The following is a 19,934-nucleotide window of genomic DNA, read 5'->3' on the forward strand; positions in this document are numbered from 1 at the left end:
TGAGGTTATCCACTTTGCTAAGAAAAACAGGAAGGCAGATTACTATCTAAATGGTGTCAAATTGGAAAAAGGGGAAGTACAACGGGATTTGGGGGCCCTTGTTCATCAGTCTATGAAAGTAAGCATGCAGGTACATTAGGCAGTGAAGAAAGAAAATGGCATGTTGGCCTTTATAACAAGAGGAGTTATGTATAGGAGCAAAGAGGTCCTTCTGCAGTTATATAGAGCCCTAGTGAGACCACACATGGAGTATTGTGTGCAGTTTTTGTCCCCTAATTTGAGGAAGGACATTTTTGATACTGAAGGAGTGCAGCGTAGGTTTACAAGGTTAATTCCCGGGATGGCGGGACTGTCATATGCTGAGGGAATGGAGAGGCTGGGCTTGTACTCTCTGGAGTTTAGCAGGATGAGAGCCAATCTTATAGAAAGTTTAAGATTGTTAAAGGTTTGGACACGCTAGAGGCAGGAAACATGTTCCCGATGTTGGGGGAGTCCAGAACCAGGGGCCACAGTTTAAGAATAAGGGGTAAGCCATTTAGACGAGGGACCACTTTTTCTCACCGAGAGTGGTGAGTCTGTGGAATTCTCTGCCTCAGAGGGCGATGGAGGCCGGTTCTCTGGATACTTTTAAGAGAAAGCTAGATAGGGCTCTTAAAGATAGCAGAGTCAGGGGATATGGGGAGAAGGCAGGAACTGGGTAGTGATATACTGGCTCAAAGGGCCGAATGGCCTACTCCTGCACCTATTGTCTATTGTCCACAAAACAATCTCTTAAAACAATTTACTAGTGGTAGGCATGGGTCATTGGTGTTGATATATGGATTGATATATTACAGTATGTGCCTGTATTGAAATGCTTTCTACAGGGAACGAATGAAAGGGTCTTGTGAATTGTAACTTTTTCGATGCCCTTTATGTGGTGACCTTTTGCATACCTTGTGTACGCAAAATAAAGAATATCACGGTGACAATACAGTATTAATTCATACATTCATTCATACATTCATTCAAAGGTATTATTTTTTCTCTGGAACGCTGAAGTGTCGAGGAGCTTCACCGACCTGATAGAAGTTTATAAAATTACAAGACGTATAGAAAGCGTAGAGAGTCAGAACCTTTTTCCCCAAGCCGGAAATATCAAATACCAGAGGGCATAGCTACAGGATAAGAGAGGAAACGTATAAAATTGATGTGCTGGGCAAGTGTATTAGTAGCACGGAGACTGCGTGGAACGCGCTGCCAGGGGTGGTGGTGGAGGCACACAGGGACTTGTGTCACGTGGCACAATGTGGTGCCGATTCGGTGCAGCCACACTCCACACAGTTCAACCCACGATTAGTTTATTTCAGAGATACAGTGTGAAAACAGGCCCATCAGCCCACCAAATCCACACTGACTAGCATTCACCCATACATGTGATCGACCCAACTAGCCCATGCCGCGTAAGATGCCCCATCGACACTGGACCCACCTGCCCACGTTTGACCCATATTCCTCTTAACCTTTCCTATCCATATACCTGTCCAAATGTCTTTGAAATGTTGTCCAGCAATGATTTTTCTGCACTCTTGGTTCCAGAGCCTTGCTGGATTATCTGTTTTGCCGGTCAAACAGAGGTCACACTTTCCGAGAGGAGTCCAACGGTACCAGAACGGTCCACCTAGGCCGCTGGGGAGCCGAGATACAGGCCTCGCAAATTCGGCCTCGGAAGTCGGCTATGGGAATGGATCTGCCGGCTCTGGCCGGGCTGCAGTTCCAGAGCCCCGGCCGCAGGGGGGCGAATTCGACCCGCCGATCAGCCGCAGAAGTCCCGATGAGGTGGAGATCGGCCGCCTCACCCAGCCTAGGCACCACATTTTCGGGGGGATTTCAAGTGCGCTATCGTAATTATGTCCGGATTAAAGGAGGCCAGTTGCTGGAAGATCGGCGGTGGACCTGCACATCCTCTGTCAGCTCATTCCATATACCCATCTCCCAGGTAGGTGAATGTAAAGGAAAGTTGAATAAAAAATAATTCAGCAGTACGCTGAAGATGGGGGGCATCTAAAGAAGAGCGTGGGGTGCAGTCAGAAGAGCAAAGCCAAATTAACGCTCCTTGATAAAAACTTCACATGAATACATCCTTCTCAACCATACAGCTCCATGGTTAGACATCTAATAAACTAAAACAGGTGAGAGTAACGACTTACTTTATGCAGACCAAAACTAGGAGCAACAAGAGTGCGACGAGAATCACTGCAACCACTGCCACAATTGTTGGGAAAGACATATCCTTTCCATCAGCATCTGGAAATACAAAGCCTTCCGTTACTACCTGAGCCAATAAACGTGCAATATGATCAAGAACAGACATGATTCCACATGTAAGAAGGAACTGCAGATGCCAGTTTATCCCGAAGATAGACACAAAATGCCGGAGTAACTCAGCGGGTCAGGCAGCATCACAGATATGATTCCATATTTTCTTTTCCCTGTCTCTGGTCAAGGGTCCAGGATGGAGTGGATGTGGAGAGGATATTTCCACTAGTGGGAGAGTATAGGACCAGAGGGCATTGCCTCAGATAAAAGGACATACCTTTAGAAAGGAGATGTGAAGCCTTACTAATCAAGAATCTGTCAATTTCCACCTTAAAAATATCCATTGACTTGGCCACAGGCGTCTATAGCAATGAATTCCACAGATTCACCACCCTCTGTCTATAGTAGTTCATTGCTACAGATAGCTGTGGCCAAATTAATGGATAATTTTAAGGCAGAGATTGACAGTTTCTTGAAGGTAAAAAGTATGTCCTTTTATTCTGGCCTATGGCCTCTGGTCCAGACTCTCCCACTAGTGGAAACATTCTCTCCACATTCACCCTATCTATGTCATTGACGATACGATAAGTTTCAATTAAATCCACCCTTATCCTTCTAAACTGCAGAGAGTACAGGCCCAGTGCCTTTAAACGCGCATCATTTGTTAATCAATAGACAATAGACAAAGGAAAATAGACAATAGGTGCAGGATGAGGCCATTCGGCTCTTCGAGCCAGCACTGCCAATCATTGTGATCATGGCTGATCATCCACAATCAGTACCCCGTTCATGCCTTCTCCCCATATCCCCTGGCTCCGCTATCTTTAAGAGCTCTATCTCACTCTCTTGAAAGCATCCAGAGAATGGGCCTCCACTGCCTTCTGTGGCAGAAAATTCCACAGATTCACAACCCTCTGGGTGAAAAAAGTTTTTACTCATCTCCGTTCTAAATGGCCTACCCCTTATTCTTAAACTGTGGCACCTGGTTCTGCACTCCCCCTACATCAGGAACATGTTTCCTGCCTCTAGCAAGTCCAATCCCTTAATAATCTTATAATCTTTCAATAAAATCCCTTCTAAATTCCAATATAAACAAGCCCAGTCGCTCCATTCTATCAACATATAACAGTCCCGCCATCCCGGGCCTCGTGAACCTACGCTGCATTCCTTCAATAGCAAGAATGTCCTTCCTCAAATTCGGAGACCAAAACTGCACACAATACTTCAGGGCCCTGTACAACTGCAAAAGGACCTCTTTGCTCCTATGCTCAACTCCTCTTGTTATGAAGGCCAACATGCTATTAGCTTTCTTCACTGCCTGCTGCATCCAATCATTCCTGGGTTCAGAAGCGAGCACAGAAAGCTCTCAGTGAAGCTTGTTACTGTCTGAAGAGTCAAAAATAAATTGCAAAGCTTCAGTGCCGACCGCAGGAGATAGGGACAGGTTAGAGTGCCTGAAAAATGCTCAAAGTCCTCTTCATGTGTCATAATAATTCTGTGCTTGAAAGAAGAGTCAAACTGAGCGCGTGTTCCTGGCACTTACTGCAGTCTACTCTAGTCGGGTCCTGCTCTCCGTTGTCTCTAGATTGCTCCCAGCGACCACTGTATTCGACACTCTTAAATAAAGTCTGGATTGCCTTGCCTGATCTTTGTAGTGTGTTTTAAGGTCATGAGGTCATAAGGAATAGGAGTAGAATTAGGCCAGTCAGTCCATCAAGCCAACTCCGCCATTCAAACATGGCCGATTTAACTCTTCCCCCCTAACCCCATTCTCCTGACATCTCCCCATAACGTCTGACACCCGTACGAATCAAGAATCTATCTATCTCTGCCTTAAAAATATCAACTGACTTTGTCACCATGGCCTTCTGTGGCAAAGAATTCCACAGATTGATCACCCTCTGACTACATACATTTCTTCTCATCTCCTTCCTAAAAGAATGTCCTTTAATTCTGAGGCTATGACCTCTAGTCCCTGACTCTCCCACTAGTTGAAACATCCTCACCACGTCCACTCTATCCAAGCCTTTCACTATTCTGTATGTTTCAATGAGGTTCACCCTCATTATTCTAAACTCCAGCGAGTACCCGCCCAGTGCCGACAAATGCTCATCATAGGTTTTAAAGTTTTTAAGGTTATCATAGGTATTTAAAGTTTTTTTTGACAAGAGAATTCCCCTTACCAATAATAAGCGGTTTGCTCCAGTCACTCCAGAAATTGCTTTCAAAACATCTATCATTCAACGCTGCTCTCACGTGCACTGAATATTTTTTTGTGTGATCCCTGCTGATTATATGATTTGTGGAAGTCACATTTTCAAGCTGAGAGAAAAAAAACACAATGGTCACTGATTCATTACATTGACATGAGTGACGAAAGCAAAGACATCTCACCTTAAACTCACTGCCTCTAGAAATAAGCTAATATCATCAAAACCCCACATCTCCCCGCCCACGATCACATCTCTACTGCTACCATCGGGAAGAAGGTCCAGGAGTCTGAGAAATGTTACCTCAAGATTCTAGAACAGCTTCTTCCCATCAATATTTAGGCTCTAAAACAACCCTGCACAATGCTATAGGACTTTGAAGATAGACACAAAAAGCTGGAGTAACTGCATGGGTCAAGCAGCATCTCTGAAGAAAATGAATAGGTGAAATTTCGAGTTGAGGTCGTCCTTCAGATTGTGAGTCAGGGGAAAGGGGAACGAGAGATATAGAAGGCACGTAGAAGAAATCAATGAAGGATATGCAGAAAACAGCGAAAGGTGGGGCCCACAATGGTCCATTGTTGGTTGTGGGGTGGATGATAACAGGTTATACAGACTGAAATTCAATAGGATGACAGTGAAACTATTTGGACAACTAGGGTGGGGAGGGATGGAGAGAAAGAGTATACTTGAAGTTGGAGACTCATACCGTTGGATTGTAAGCTGTCCAAACGAAATATGCAATTTGCATTTGGCCTCACTCTGGTAATGGAGGAGGCCCAGGACAGAAAGGTCAGTGTGGGAATGGGAAGGGGAGTTAAAGTGTTTGGCAACCGAGAGATTGAGTAGGCCAAGGCGGACTGAATGAAGGTGCCCAGTATGCGTTATAGGACTTTGGTTAGGCCGTGTTTGGAGCATTGCGTGTCGTTCTGGACGCTCCATTAAAGGAAAGATGTGCAGGCTTTGGAAAGGGTGCAGAGGAGGCTTACCGGAATGATGCCTGGGTTAGGGGCATTCAGCTACAGGGAGAGGTTGAGGAGGGACTTGAAAGAAGTATTAAAATTATGAGGCATAGATAGATTTGAAGGGCCTGTCGCACTTGGCGATTTTTTCGGCGACTGCTGGCGTCATATCAATGTTGCCAAAAGATTGTGAACATTTCAAAATCCAGCGTCGACAAAAACACGTCGCGTCATGCGTCATCACGTCGCGTCACGCCGCATCACGACGTTAATTTTTCGGTGACCTGATACGTCAGTCAATGGTACCAGCAGTCACTGAAATAATCGCCAAGTGGCACAGGCCCTCCAAACCCATCTAGGCCTCTCATCATTTTAATACTTCTTTCAAATGGCCAACACTAGAGGGCATAGCTATAAGGTGAAAAGGGGAAAGTTTAATGGAGTTGTGCGGGGCAGGTTTTTTTTACACAGAGGGTAGTGGGGACCTGGAACGCATTGCCAGGGGTGGTGGTGGAGGCAGATATGATAGTGACGTTTAGGAGGCTTTTGGATAGGCACATGGAAGTGCAAGAAATATAAGTATATGGATCATGTAAAGGCTGATGAGATCAGTTTAACTTGGCATCATGTTCGGCACAGACATTGTGAGCCGAAAGGCCCATTCCTGTGCTTCATAACAAGAGGATTTCAGTATAGGAGTAAAGAGGTTCTTCTGCAGTTGTATAGGGCTCTGGTGAGATCACATCTGGAGTATTGCATGCAGTTTTGGTCTCCTAATTTGAGGAAGGACATCCTTGTGATTGAGGCAGTGCAGCGTAGGTTCACGAGATTGATCCCTGGGATGGCGGGACTGTCATATGAGGAAAGATTGAAAAGACTAGGCTTGTATTCACTGGAGTTTAGAAGGATGAGGGGGGGAACTTATAGAAACATATAAAATTATAAAAGGACTGGACAAGCTAGATGCAGGAAAAACGTTCCCAATGTTGGGCGAGTCCAGAACCAGGGGCCACAGTCTTAGAATAAAGGGGAGGTCATTTAAGACTGAGGTGAGAAAAAACTTTTTTACTCAGAGAGTTGTGAATTTATGGAATTCCCTGCCGCAGAGGGCAGTGGAGGCCAAGTCACTGGATGGATTTAAGAGAGAGTTAGATGGAGCTCTAGGGGCTAGTGGAGTCAAGGGATATGGGGAGAAGGCAGGCACAGGTTATTGATAGGGGACGATCAGCCATGATCACAATAAATGGTGGTGCTGGCTCGAAGGGCCGAATGGTCTCCTCCTGCACCTATTTTCTATGTTCTATGTTCTATGTTCTATGTAAACCAAAACTACAACCCTACCTCAGCTTTGAACAATTATAGACTTGTATAAGGTCTACACAATTCTGTTTGCGCTATTATGGTATGTTGTGATGAACTAGTATAACTGATAATTTATTGTATAATAGCTTATTACATATTTATCTATTATATTATTGCAGCAATGTTACTGTAAAGCTGAAACATGTAAGAATATTATTTTTCCAGTCAGTGTATGTGACAATTAAACACTCCTGACTTGAATTCACAGGGGCAGAATTTCTTGAGATATTTTTACTTAGAAGCCAAAGTGTAATTTTTTTGGTACGCAAAAATATTTATTAAGACTTTAATGATGTGAGGCAAATGATTTGATTCAGAATCTTACTTCTACAGAAAGAATGAAGAAATTCTACTGCTTATAAGTTGGAGCATTCAAAGAAGTATTAAAATTATGAGGCATAGATAGATTTGAAGGGCCTGTCGCACTTGGCAATTTTTTTGGTTACTGCTGGCGTCATAGTGGGAACGACCCAAAACATCGCCTATTTCTTCTCTCCATACAAGCTGCCTCACCCGCTGAATTTCTCCAGCATTTTGGTCTACCTGTGGGGATGAAGGTAACTTTTGTGTCCTTGCAATTGTTCATAAGTTCAAACTGTAGGTGATAGGAGCAAAATTTGGCCATTTGGCCCATTAAGTCTACTCCACCATTCAATCATGGCTGATCTATTTTTCCCCTCTCAATCCCATTCTCCTGCCTTCTCCCCGTAACCCCTGACACCCGTACTAATCAAGAATCTGTCAATCTCTGTCTTAAATATATCCATTGATTTGGCCTCCATAAGCTTCTGTATCAATGAATTTCATAGATTCACCACTCTCTGACCGAAAACAATAATAATAATAATAATAAATTTTATTTATGGGCGCCTTTCAAGAGTCTCAAGGACACCTTACAAAAATTTAGCAAGTAGAGGAAAAACATGTAAGCGGAATGAAATAAATAGTAGAGACATGACTAGTACACAAATTAAAGACAGAATTCAATTCAAACACAATATGAGGCAACTCAAGCACAGATGAAAAGGGAGGGGGACGTGGGGCTAAGGATAGGCAGAGGTGAAGAGATGGGTCTTGAGGCGGGACTGGAAGATGGTGAGGGACACGGAATTGCGGATCAGTTGGGGGAGGGAGTTCCAGAGCCTGGGAGCTGCCCTGGAGAAGGCTCTGTCCCCAAAGCTGCGGAGGTTGGACTTGTGGATGGAGAGGAGACCGGCTGATGTGGATCTGAGGGACCGGGAGGGTTGGTAGGGGGAGAGGAGGTCAGTGAGATATGGGGGGGGCCAGATGGTGGAGGGCTTTGTAGGTGAGGACCAGGATTTTGTAGGTGTTCCGGTGGGAGATGGGAAGCCAGTGAAGTTGTTTGAGGACTGGAGTGATGTGATGCCAGGATTTGGTGTGGGTGATGAGTCGGGCGACTGTGTTCTGGACCAGTTGGAGTCGGTTGATGTAGGTGGAGCTGATGCCAAGGAGAAGTGAGTTGCAGTAGTCCAGTCGGGAGGAGATGAAGGCATGGATGAGTCTTTCAGCAGCGGGAGGTGTGAGAGAGGGTCTGATTTTGGCGATGTTGCGGAGGTGAAAGAAGGAGGTTTTAATGACATGGCGGATGTGAGGCTCAAGGGAGAGGGTGGAATCAAAGATCACAACAAAGTTGCGGGCCTGGGGAGATGGGGAGCCAGTGGTGCCGTCGATGGTGAGAGTGGTAGAACAACAAATGCAAAACTCCAGGCACCGGGCACAGTTACTCTACCTCCTGCCTTCCCCATAGCACGACTAAGCTGAAGACATCTCACCATGCTTGGGGAGATAGACATAAAGTGCTGGAGGAACTCAGCAGAACAGGCAGCATTCCTGGAGAAAAGGTCTAGGTGAATTTTCGGGTCAGGACCCTTTTTCTGTCTGAAGATGGGTTCGAACCCGAAACATCACAAATTGTTTTCCCCCAGAGTCTGAAGAAAGGTTCCAACCCAAAATGTCACCTGTTCCTTTTCTCCAACATTCTGAAGGATTCCAACCCGAAACATCACCTATCATTTTACTCTGGGCTGAAGAAAGGTCACAAACCAAAAATGTCACCTATTCCTTTTCTCCAAAGAAGCTGCCTGACTTACTGAATTACTCCAGCACTTTGTGTCTAACTTGATACAAACCAGCATCTGCAGTTCTTTATTTCCACTTGTTTCATCAATCTTGCAGACCATGGATTATCTGCTGTGCTTTGCAGAGACAGGCTTCTCTGTGTGGAGATCCTAGTTAGACTCAGCTACATGTAGTGGGCCACATTGTTCACAAGATATATTCGATTCTGAGTTTAGAAGGATGAGGCGGGACCACGCTGAAAAATTATCGAATAACGAAAGGCCTGGTTAGATTGGTGTGGAATGGATGTTTCCATAAGTAGGAGAGTCTAGGACCAGAGATAATAGCCTCAGAGTTAAAGATACGAAGGAGATGAGATGGAATTTGTTTCGTCAGAGGGTGATGAATCGATTCAATTCATTGCCACAGACAACAGTGGAAGTCAAGTCAATGGATATTTTTAAAGCAGAGATAGATATTCTTGATTAGTGCGGGTGTCAGGGACATCCATCCTTGGATTAGTTTAGTTTATTTTACAGAGATACAGCGCAGAAACAGGCCCATTGGCCCACCGAGTCCGCGGAGACCAGCGACCCCTTCGCTCACAGTTAACACGATCCGACACACTAGGGACAAATTACCAGTTTTGTTAACCAAGCTGATTTGCCTGTAAACCTGTACGTCTTTGGAGCGTGGGAGGAAACCGGAGCACCCGGAGAAAACTCACACAGGTCACGGGGAGAACGTACAAACTCCGTAAAGACAGCACCCATAGTCAGGATCGAACCCGGGTCTCTGGCAATGTAAGGCAGCAACTCTACCGCTGCTCCACCGTGCCGCTCCTGATCCTTATCCCAACTCCCAAGCAACGAGTACTTGAGTAGCTGATGATAGTTAAATTCCCACACCTGGGATAAAGTAAACACTTGCTTACCTTTGTGTTTCCATCATTCAAATTTGTGCAGTTTAATTGAAACGTGTAACAAATGGTATTGAAATCAAATGTTGGAAGTGTCCATTTGACCTCATCCGTGCTTTTGTTGATCATGACATTTATTGGACTGTCGAGTTTATCTGCAAAAAGAGAACATATTTCAAAGTCACAGCATGGTTGAGACACATCAGAAACAACTCTAAAATTTCACGTGGAATCTTAATGTCGCTTTATTGTTCAACTCCTAGTTCATACGACAATTAAACACTTTTGACTCTTGACACCTCTGTAAATCGCATGCACACAGTTTTGGGAGGTCAACTCATAAAAACATAGAAACATAGAAAATAGGTGAAGGAGCAGGCCATTCGGCCCTTCGAGCCTGCACCGCCATTCGATATGATCATGGCTGATCATCCAACTCAGTATCCCATCCCTGCCTTCTCTCCATACCCCCTGATCCCTTTAGCCACAAGGGCCACATCTAACTCCCTCTTAAACATAGCCAATGAACTGGTCTCAACTACCTTCTGTGGCAGAGCATTCCACAGATTCACCACTCTCTGTGTAAAAAATGATTTTCTCATCTCGGTCCTAAAAGACTTCCCTCTTATCCTTAAACTGTGACCCCTAGTTCTGGACTTCCCCAACATCGGGAATAATCTTCCTGCATCTTGCCTGTCCAACTCGTTCCCCATAAGAGGGTGATGGCTCTGCTATCTATATTCATCATGTCCAGGTGAGTTGAAAAATGCAAAAGGTACTGGCACATAACACAAAAGGAGACACACGAGATTGCAGATGTTGTAATCCTGAGCAACAGAACAAGAGCCTTCTTCATAAGTTCATAAGTTATAGCCTCTTATGAATTTGGTACATTTTTTAAATTCTAAGATTACGAGGTCACTCAGAGACTTGATTAACAATAAAACTACGTCTTGATCACAGATTGGAACTCAGTAAGACTCAATAAGGTCACAAACAGCATGAGATGATTATCGGAGTAGACTTGATGGGCCGAATGGCCTAATTCTGCTCCTATCACTTCTGACCTGATGACCTTATCTCCGCCTTAAGAGTATACATTGACTTGGCCACCGCAGCCATCTGTGGCAATGAATTCCACAGATTCGCCACCCTCAGCATTATGAAGGATCCTGACCCAAAACGTTGTGTTCCCGTTCCCCTCCACAGATGCTTCCTGACCTGCTGAGGTCTTCCAGCACTTTGTCCTTTGCCCATAACACAGAAGAGTATCTGTAACTCTGTCTGTACAAATGGGTGTCAGAGGTCATGGTTCTTGGTTCTTGGTTTCTTGGTCCTCCAAAATATTCCAAATGGTATTTAAACTGGAGGTGGTGAAGGGAGGGCTTTAGCCAGAAAGGGTTATTGGGAAGAAAGAGCTACTTTAAATTTAGTTGCATCTAGTTGGGTAAATATAGTTGGGTGGAGATTATTCCATGCTTTAATTGTGCGGGGGAAGAACGAATTGCTGTACACATCTGTCTTTGTAGCTGGGATCACAAATTGCATCGAATGCCCTCATCTGCTCCTAATTGATTTGGGTTTGGTGTAGGTCTTGTAATCTATGTCGAGCTGACCATTTAACATTTTGTAAAAACAGGTCAAACGGTGAGCTTCACGTCTGTCTTGGAGAGGGTTCCACCCAAGAGAATTCAGAAGTTTGGTGACACTCGCTTCTCTCTCATAGGGGTTAGTAACAAATCGAGCTGCCTGTCTTTGGACACGTTCGATGGAAGAAATTTTTATATTTGTGTATGGGTCCCATGCTGCAACTGCGTAGTCCAAATGAGGTCTAACGAGGGTGAAGTATAGCTTCTCCTTGACAGAAGTTGAACAATGATGAAAGTTGCGCCTCAGAAAGTTTAGGACACCTGTTGCTTTCACCGTTGCATGATGAGTCTGATCATTCCAACGCAGACCATTCTGCAATTTGATGCCAAGATACTTGGTTTGTTTGGATTCTTCAAGGGTGGCACCAAGTATATTGTAAGATGTTTCACCTGGATACCGCTTTCTGGTGACACGCATAGTTTCACATTTGGAAGGGTTGAACTGCATGCCCCATTGTTGTGACCACTCAACCATAGTATCGAGATCCTTTTGGAGAGCATCTTCATCATCAGCTGACTTAATTGGACGGTACAGCAAACAATCATCAGCGAATAGTCTGGTCGTACTTGCGACTTTTTCATGGATGTCATTTATGTAAAGCAAAAATAGGTGTGGGCCAAGTACTGTGCCCTGAGGTGTACCACTCAACACTGGATGCCAATTGGAGCTCTTTCCGTTCACACACACACACATGCTGAAGACGTTTTGTCAGGAAACTGGAAATCCATCGTTTCGTGTTGGAACGAATACCATAGAAGTCAAGCTTCCGAAGCAGTCTCTGGTGTGGGATGACATCTAATGCTTTAGAAAAGCATATGGGGAGAAGGCAGGAGAATGGGAGTTGAGAGGGAATGCTAGACCAGCCATGATTGAATGGCCGAGTAGACTTGATGGGCTGAATGACCTAATTCTGCTCCCATGTCTTATGCAGTTTTAACAGGGGCCCAAGCTTTGTCCATGTGCCTTGGCCATTACAGGCTAAGATTCTAAGGTCTTCTGAATCAACTTAACATCCTGTGCCTGTCGCCCTGTTCCTCAACAACCATCTTCGCCAACACATTACTATAAATCTACAAAGGAAATAGTGATCGACTTCAAGAGGTGAAGTGGTACACATAGCCTGGTTTACATTGACGACACCAAAGTAGAGATGGGTAAATTATTTAAAGGCTTCGGAGTAAATTTCACCAATGTCCTGGACCACCCATGTTGAAGTAATTGCCTTAGAAGTCTTAGGAAGTTCGGCATGTCCCTAATAACTTTCACGAACCTCTACAACATTTAATTGGGATGTATCACAGCTTGGTTTGGAAACAGCTCCATACAAGACCGAGAGAAATTGTGGACGCAGCCCAGACCATCACCCAAACCAACCTCCCTTCCATTGACTCCATTTATGCGTCATGCTGCTTCGGCAAGGCCAGCAGCGTAATCAATGACGAGTCACACCCTGGCCACTCTCTCTTCTCCCCTCTCCCATCGGGTAAAAGGTACAGAAGTATGAGAATGCACACCTCCAGATTCAGGGAGAGTTTCTACCCAGCTGTTATCAGGCAAATGAACTACCCTACCAACAACTAGAGAGCGGTCCTGAGCTACTATCTACCACACAGGAGACCCTCAGACTTTACTGGACTTTATTTTACACTATATGTTATTCACGTTAGTTCCTTATCATGTATCTGTACACTGTGGATGACTCGATTGTAATCATGTTGAGAAGAAAGACTGGATAAACTCGGCTTGTACTCCTGCACCTATTTTCTATGTTTCTATGTCTATGGATTGTCCTTCTGCTGACTGGTTAGCACACAACAAAAGCTTTTAACTGTACCTTGGTACAAGTGACAATAAGCTAAACTCAAACTCAAATCTTCTTCCGATCAATCACTACCTGCTACTTTTCCATCTACTGATATTTCAATTATGATCCACCAGAAAAAAACCCCATACAAAATGCCTTACAGGAATTGAATGGGTTCACTATTCTGCAATACGGCAATTTGGCTTCCTTGTTCACTTCACTGATACAGATGATAATCTTGATGGTATCTTCAATGCGAATATTTTCGTTGACACAGCCAATGTTCCTCCCTCCATCCACCAGGTAATCTGCGCAGTTGTACACATCGGATGGGTTTCGCTCCCTTAAAAAGAAAATTGAGAAGTAAATTCTACAAAATAAAGACGGATAGGTCTGCACAGATCGACAGGGGAACGGGACAGACAGAGAGAGAGAGACACCTGACCCATCCATATCTCTGTGGCTCCCTCTCCCCTGACTCAGTCTGAAGAAGGGTCTTGACCCCTGGGCATTTAACGGTACGGGGCCTGTACTCGCTGCAATTTAGAAGAATGAGGGGGGTTCCTCATTAAAACGTACAGAATAGTGAAATAGTGAATAGTGAAAGGCTTGGTTGGAGTGGATGTGGAGAGGATGTTTCCACTAATGGGAGAGTCTAGGACTGGAGATCATAGCCTCAGAAATAAAGGACGTTCCTTTTGGAAGGAGATGAGGAGGGATTTCTTTAGTCAGAGGGTGGGTGAATCTGTGGAATTCTTTGCAACAGAAAGCTGTGGAGGCCGACAATCGATATTTTTAAGACAGGGATGGATAGATTCTTGTTATAATATAGGTATCAGGGGTTATGGGTAGAAGGCAGGAGAATGGGGTTAAGAGGGAGAGAGAGGGAGAGAGAGGGAGAGATAGAATAGCAATGATTGAATGGCGGAGTAGACGTGATGGGCCGAATAGCTTAATTCTGCTCCCATCACTTGTGACCTTGTGTCCTTATGGCCTGAAACGTCACCCATTCCATCTCTCCAAAGAAGTAGAGATAGATCAGCCGTGATTGATTGGCAGAGTTGGCTTGATGGGCAGAATGGCCTAATTCCAACGATTCACAACTGGCTGAAAAGGTTTTTCCTCATCTCAGTCTTAAATGGCCGATCCCTTTATCTTAAACTGAGACCCCTAGTTCTGGTTTATTGGTCGGTATAGACTCGGTGGGTCAAAGGTCCTGTTTCCATGCAGAATCTTTCAATCAGTCAGGTCGGTATTTCAATGGATAAATTAAAAGATAGATAAATAGAATAAACAGGCACAAAGACATATAATGAAAGAATGGGTTGACTGGGCTGGTATTCACTGGAATTTAGAAGGATGAGAGGATATCTTATAGAAACATATAAGATTCTTAAAGGATTGGACAGGCTAGATGCCGGAAAAAGATTCCCGTTGTTGGGGGTGTCCAGAACCAGGGGTCACAGTTTAAGAATAAGGGGTCGGCCATTTAGGACTGAGATGAGGAAAAACTTTTCCACCCAGAAAGTTGTGAATCTGTGGAATTCTCTGCTACAGGAGTCAGTGGAGGCCAATTCACTGGATGTTTTCAAGATTAACTCTAAATTAACTCTAATTTAGCTCTGAGGTCTAAAGGAATCAAGGGATAGGGGGGAAAAGCAGAAATGGGGTACTGATTTTAGATCAGCCATGATAATATTGAATGGCATTGGTGGCTCGAAGGGCCGATTGGCCTACTCTTGTACTTATTTTTCTCTATTCCTATGACAGGTGAGACTGACAACAGGCAGTGAGATGGTAAATAGATAAATAGGTAAAGAAAGAAAACTGGATAGATTGGTTGGTGGATGGATAAATGAACAAAGAGAGACATAAACACGGTGGCGCAGTGATAGAATTGCCGCCTTACAGCGCCAGGTCCCGGGTTCGATCCTGATCAAGGGTGCTGTCTGTACGGATGTTTATACATTCTCCCTGTGACCACATGGGTTTTCTCAGGGTGCTCCGATTTCTTCCTACATTCCAAAGACGTACAGATTTTGCAGGTTCATTATAAATTGTCCCTGGTGTGTTGGATAGAACTAGTGTACAGGTGATCTCCGGCTGGCCTGGACTTGGTGGGCCGAAGGGCCTGTCTCCACACTGTATTGCTAAACTGAATTTACTAAATGGAATGACACACACACACACAGACACACAGACACGCACGCACGCACGCACGCACGCACGCACGCACGCACACACACACTCACACACACACGCACACACACACACACACACACATACACACACACACACACACAGGACAAACTAGAATGCAACACAAATGGACAGGTGAATATTCGCTGGGAAACGTCTTCTCATTTTGCAATGTACAACTGTTGCTTTGCAAGATGACAATAAAGGTTGATTGATTGATTGAGAACCTGTAAAAGATCGAACAAAATGTTGTTTAACGAGCAGAAGGTTGGTTAAGAAGGTTCAATTGTTGGGTATTAATGGTGGAGTAGCAAGATGGATTCAACAGTGGCTGAATGGGAGATACCAGAGAGTAATGGTGAGTAACTGTTTGTCAGGTTGGAGGCAGGTGACTAGTGGGGTGCCTCAGGGATCTGTGTTGGGTCCACTATTGTTTGTCATGTACATCAATGATCTGGATGGTGGTGTGGTAAATTGGATTAGTGAGTATGCAGATGATACTAAGATAGGTGGTGTTGTGGATAATGAAGTAGATTTTCAAAGTCTACAGAAAAGTTTAGGACATTTGGAAGAGTGGGCTGAAAGACGGCAGATGGAGTTTAATGCTGATAAGTGTGAGGTGCTACATCTTGGAAGGAAAAATCAAAATAGGACGTACATGGTAAATGGTAGCGAATTGAGGAATGCAGTTGAACAGAGGTATCTAGGAATAACTGTGCACAGTTCCCTGAAAGTGGAATCTCATGTAGATAGGGTGGTAAAGAAAGCTTTTGGTATGCTAGCCTTTATAAATCAGAGCATTGAGTATAGAAGTTGGGATGTAATGTTAACATTGTACAAGGCATTGGTGAGGCCAATTCTGGAGTATGGTGTACAATTTTGGTCGCCAAATTATCGGAAAGATGTCAACAAAATAGAGAGAGTACAGAGGAGATTTACTAGAATGTTGCCTGGGTTTCAGCACCTAAGTTACAGAGAAAGTTTGAACAAGTTAGGTCTTTATTCTTTGGAGTGCAGAAGGTTAAGGGGGGACTTGATAGAGGTCTTTAAAATTATGAGAGGGATAGACAGAGTTGACATGGATAAGCTTTTTCCATTGAGAGTAGGGAAGATTCAAACAAGAGGACATGATTTGAGAAGTAAGGGACATAAGTTTAGGGGTAACATGAGGGGGAACTTCTTTACTCAGAGAGTGGTAGCTGTGTGGAATGAGCTTCCAGTGGAAGGGGTGGAGGCAGGTTTGATTTTATCATTTAAAAATAAATTGGATAGGTATATGGACAGTAAAGGAATGGAGGGTTATGGTCTGAGTGCAGGTGGATGGGACTAGGTGAGAGTAAGTGTTCGGCACGGACTAGAAGGGCCGAGATGGCCTGTTTCCGTCCTGTAATTGTTATATGGTTATATGGTTTTCAAACTGGAAAGGGTGCAGACAAAATGTATGAAGATGTTGCCAGGACTAGAGGGTCTGAGATATAGAGAGAGGTTGTGTAAGCTAGGAGTCTATTCCTTGGAGCGCAGGAGGATGAGGGGTGATGTATTAGAGGTTCATAAGATCATAAGAGGAATAGATCGAGTAGACACACAGAGTCTCTTGTCTAGAGTTGGTGAATCGAGGACCTGAGGACATAGGATGAAGCTGAAGGGGAAAAGTTTTAATAGGAATCTGAGGGGTAACTTTTCACGCTGAGTGGTGGATGTATAGAACAAGCTGCCAGAGGATGTAGTTGAGGCAGGCACTATACCAACGTTTAAGGTACCTGGAAGGATTTGAGTATAGGAGCAGGGAGGTTCTACTGCAGTTGTACAGGGTCTTGGTGAGACAATATCTGGAGTATTGCGTACAGTTTTGGTCTCCAAATCTGAGGAAGGACATTATTGCCATAGAGGGAGTGCAGAGAAGGTTCACCAGACTGATTCCTGGGATGTCAGGACTTTCATATGAGGAAAGACTGGATAGACTCGGCTTGTACTCGCTAGAATTTAGGAGATTGAGGGGTGTCAAGTCAAACTGAAATGCAAGAAACTTGCGAGCAGAGAAATGCTACAATTGAAATCACGAGAAGTGATTAAAGTGGGCGGAACCCCAGCCTGCCGAGTTCTGCCTGGGGGTCAAAAAGGACAGAGCACCAGAAGCCAGTGAAGGAGGGACAAGAAACTTGCGAGCAGTGAATCCAGCAGTAAATCAAAAAGACTGTCCGAAAAGACTGCCGCGAGAGCCAGAAAAGGCAAGCAGGACTGATTTTTCTACAGACCCGATTGGCAGCCGGTTTTTCACCTGATAAAGACCTAAACTGATAAAAACTAATCTGCCAAAATAAAAGAAGGAGGAAATAAAAGGTGGAAAAGAAGTGTTTGGTCTGAGTGAATCCAGTTCATCATTTCGGGGTAGATAAATCAAATCCCTTTCAAGCGGGGAAACTGCAAAAACATTAGAAGACTTGACAGTGAAAAACCGCTGTGACCAGGAGATCTGGAAACAGTAGAAGACTTAACAGTGAAAAACCGGGCGGGGCCAGGATATCTGGAAACCTGGAAAAAAGACAGTTAAGTCAAGATAAATCATGGCTGATGAAGTTGCTGGAAAGTCAGCTGAGCAGCTCAAGCTGAAGAGGACAACAGCAAAACGGGCATTCTCTCGCCTTGTTAACAGCATCATTAGGAACCATGAAGAAATGTCTGAAGAGGAGCTCAGGAACAATTTCAACAAACTCATGCAGGAGGCCGAAAAAGTAATGGAAGCCAATGACGATGTGGAGGCTGGACTCATTGCAGAGCTGGAGGCGGAGCTGGACGCAGATGAAGAAACTGTGTTAACTGAACAGCAAAATGCCGACCTGGCAAAGACTGCAAAGGAGTGTGAGTCGAAACTAAAAGAGGTCAAAGGGCTCATCCAGGACACTCTATGGGCAAACTTTGGAAATGTTGAGTTATCCACCTCACTACAGACAGCAGATGGTGCATGTGAACTTGCTGCTGCCACCGCACCATCAAATAGCAACCAAGAAGCATATGAATTCATGCTTAACCACCTGCAGAAACTGGTAGAGACTGCAAAGGAGACGTACAGTCGGTGGAAACGTTGGGTCCCTCTGGATGAGCAAGAGAGCTTCCAGAAACACCTAAGAACACTCGAGCTTCTTGTCCCCAAGCTGGTTTCCAGGAAGGCTGACTTCATACAGGCAAGAATAAAGAAGAACGCTGAAGGATTAGCACAAGCGGCGAATGCTTTCAATTATCCTTCACCAGCCATCAGACTGAGGCCCACGGCCCTTCCTAAGTTTACTGGAAACAAGCGTGACTTTTATAGATGGAGGAAGGATTGGGAAGCACTGCAAAAGCAAGGTGAACCCACTGGATCAAATGAGGTGAAGAAGGTTCAATTGCTGGACAGTCTGGAGGACAAAATTACAAGAGACCTCCGCCTCACAAGTTATAACACTGCAGATGATATCTTTCGTGTCCTAGACAACCGGTTTGGAAATCAAACAGCTATTGCTATTGAGATAGTGGAGGAGCTTCAGGGAATCCCACCTGTCAGAGGAGATCAGCCACGTAAAATAGTGGAATTAATTCAAGCTGTGGAAAAGGCGCTTAATGACTTGAGCGATCTCGGAGACACAGGCGCTATTAAAAATCCACTGATGACAAAATCAATTGAAACCAAGCTTCCAGAAACCCTTAAGAAGGAATGGCTGGTTTATGTAGCTGACAAGAGGAATGCTGTGGCACCAGAGAAATGTTTTGACAGTCTCTTGTCATTTCTCAAAGAGCAGGAGAGCATATACGAACAGCTCGAGCAACTGAGGGACGAGGAGCCGAGTAGAAAGGAAACTCGGACTGAACCAAGACATGCCAGAACCAAGTCTACCAAGTCAGAAAATGACCACACAAGTTGTGTAGTCTGTGGTGACATAAAGCATAAAAGGAAGCTGTACTTCTGCAAGCAGTTTCGAGGGCTAAAGCTGACAGAGAAAAGAGCTGCAGTAAAGAAGTTGGGAGCATGCAAAAAGTGTCTTGAAGTTCATGATGATGGTTCATACTGCAAACCTGCATATCTGTGTAAAAATCAAATCTGCAAGGATGAACAGAATCCTGAGCATCATTTTTATCTGTGCCCCAATTATGAGATGAGGAAAAGCAGTGTGGATCAGAGAAGGAGTAAATTTGGTCCAGAGGAAGATAAAAGCAAGAAGAAATATACAGTGGACCAAGAGGAGTTTTTCAGCAAACTTCCACCAGAGTTGGCAAAACAATGCCGAGATGTGTTCTCGAACACTGCACCAAGAGCCTCCAACACTGCAAAGCATCAGCCAAGCCTCCTAAAGGAAGGTGGACTGCAAGAGCATCCAGTGATTTTGATGCTTCTGGAGGTCGTAGCAAATGCTGGACAAAAGGTTGGGACATTAATTGACTTGGCTTCAGATACCAACTACATAACTCACAAGGCT

At 44.5% G+C, this 19,934-nt stretch overlaps 2 protein-coding genes across 3 annotated transcripts in view; one reads left to right on the forward strand and one right to left on the reverse strand.

Annotated features, from left to right (window-relative positions):
• The window catches only part of LOC116974634 (interleukin-5 receptor subunit alpha-like), a 300,632-nt gene that overhangs the window by 128,458 nt on the left and 152,240 nt on the right, over positions 1-19,934 (forward strand). The gene's annotated exons all lie outside the window — the stretch shown is intronic.
• LOC116974633 (interleukin-5 receptor subunit alpha-like) overlaps positions 1-19,934 on the reverse strand; it is a 160,553-nt gene that overhangs the window by 97,023 nt on the left and 43,596 nt on the right. The window contains exons 6-9 of one of the 2 annotated variants that reach the window (XM_033023316.1): positions 13,446-13,627; positions 9,846-9,985; positions 4,482-4,620; positions 2,190-2,286 (exon numbers count right to left, since the gene is read on the reverse strand). The exons of the other annotated variant lie outside the window; for it this stretch is intronic. Of the exons in view, the coding sequence (XP_032879207.1) occupies positions 2,190-2,286; positions 4,482-4,620; positions 9,846-9,985; positions 13,446-13,627 (558 nt within the window). The remainder of the gene's footprint in view (positions 1-2,189; positions 2,287-4,481; positions 4,621-9,845; positions 9,986-13,445; positions 13,628-19,934) is intronic. 2 annotated transcript variants of the gene reach the window in all.

This window comes from Amblyraja radiata, chromosome 6 (assembly GCF_010909765.2).
Source record: "Amblyraja radiata isolate CabotCenter1 chromosome 6, sAmbRad1.1.pri, whole genome shotgun sequence".
Taxonomy (NCBI): domain Eukaryota; kingdom Metazoa; phylum Chordata; class Chondrichthyes; order Rajiformes; family Rajidae; genus Amblyraja; species Amblyraja radiata.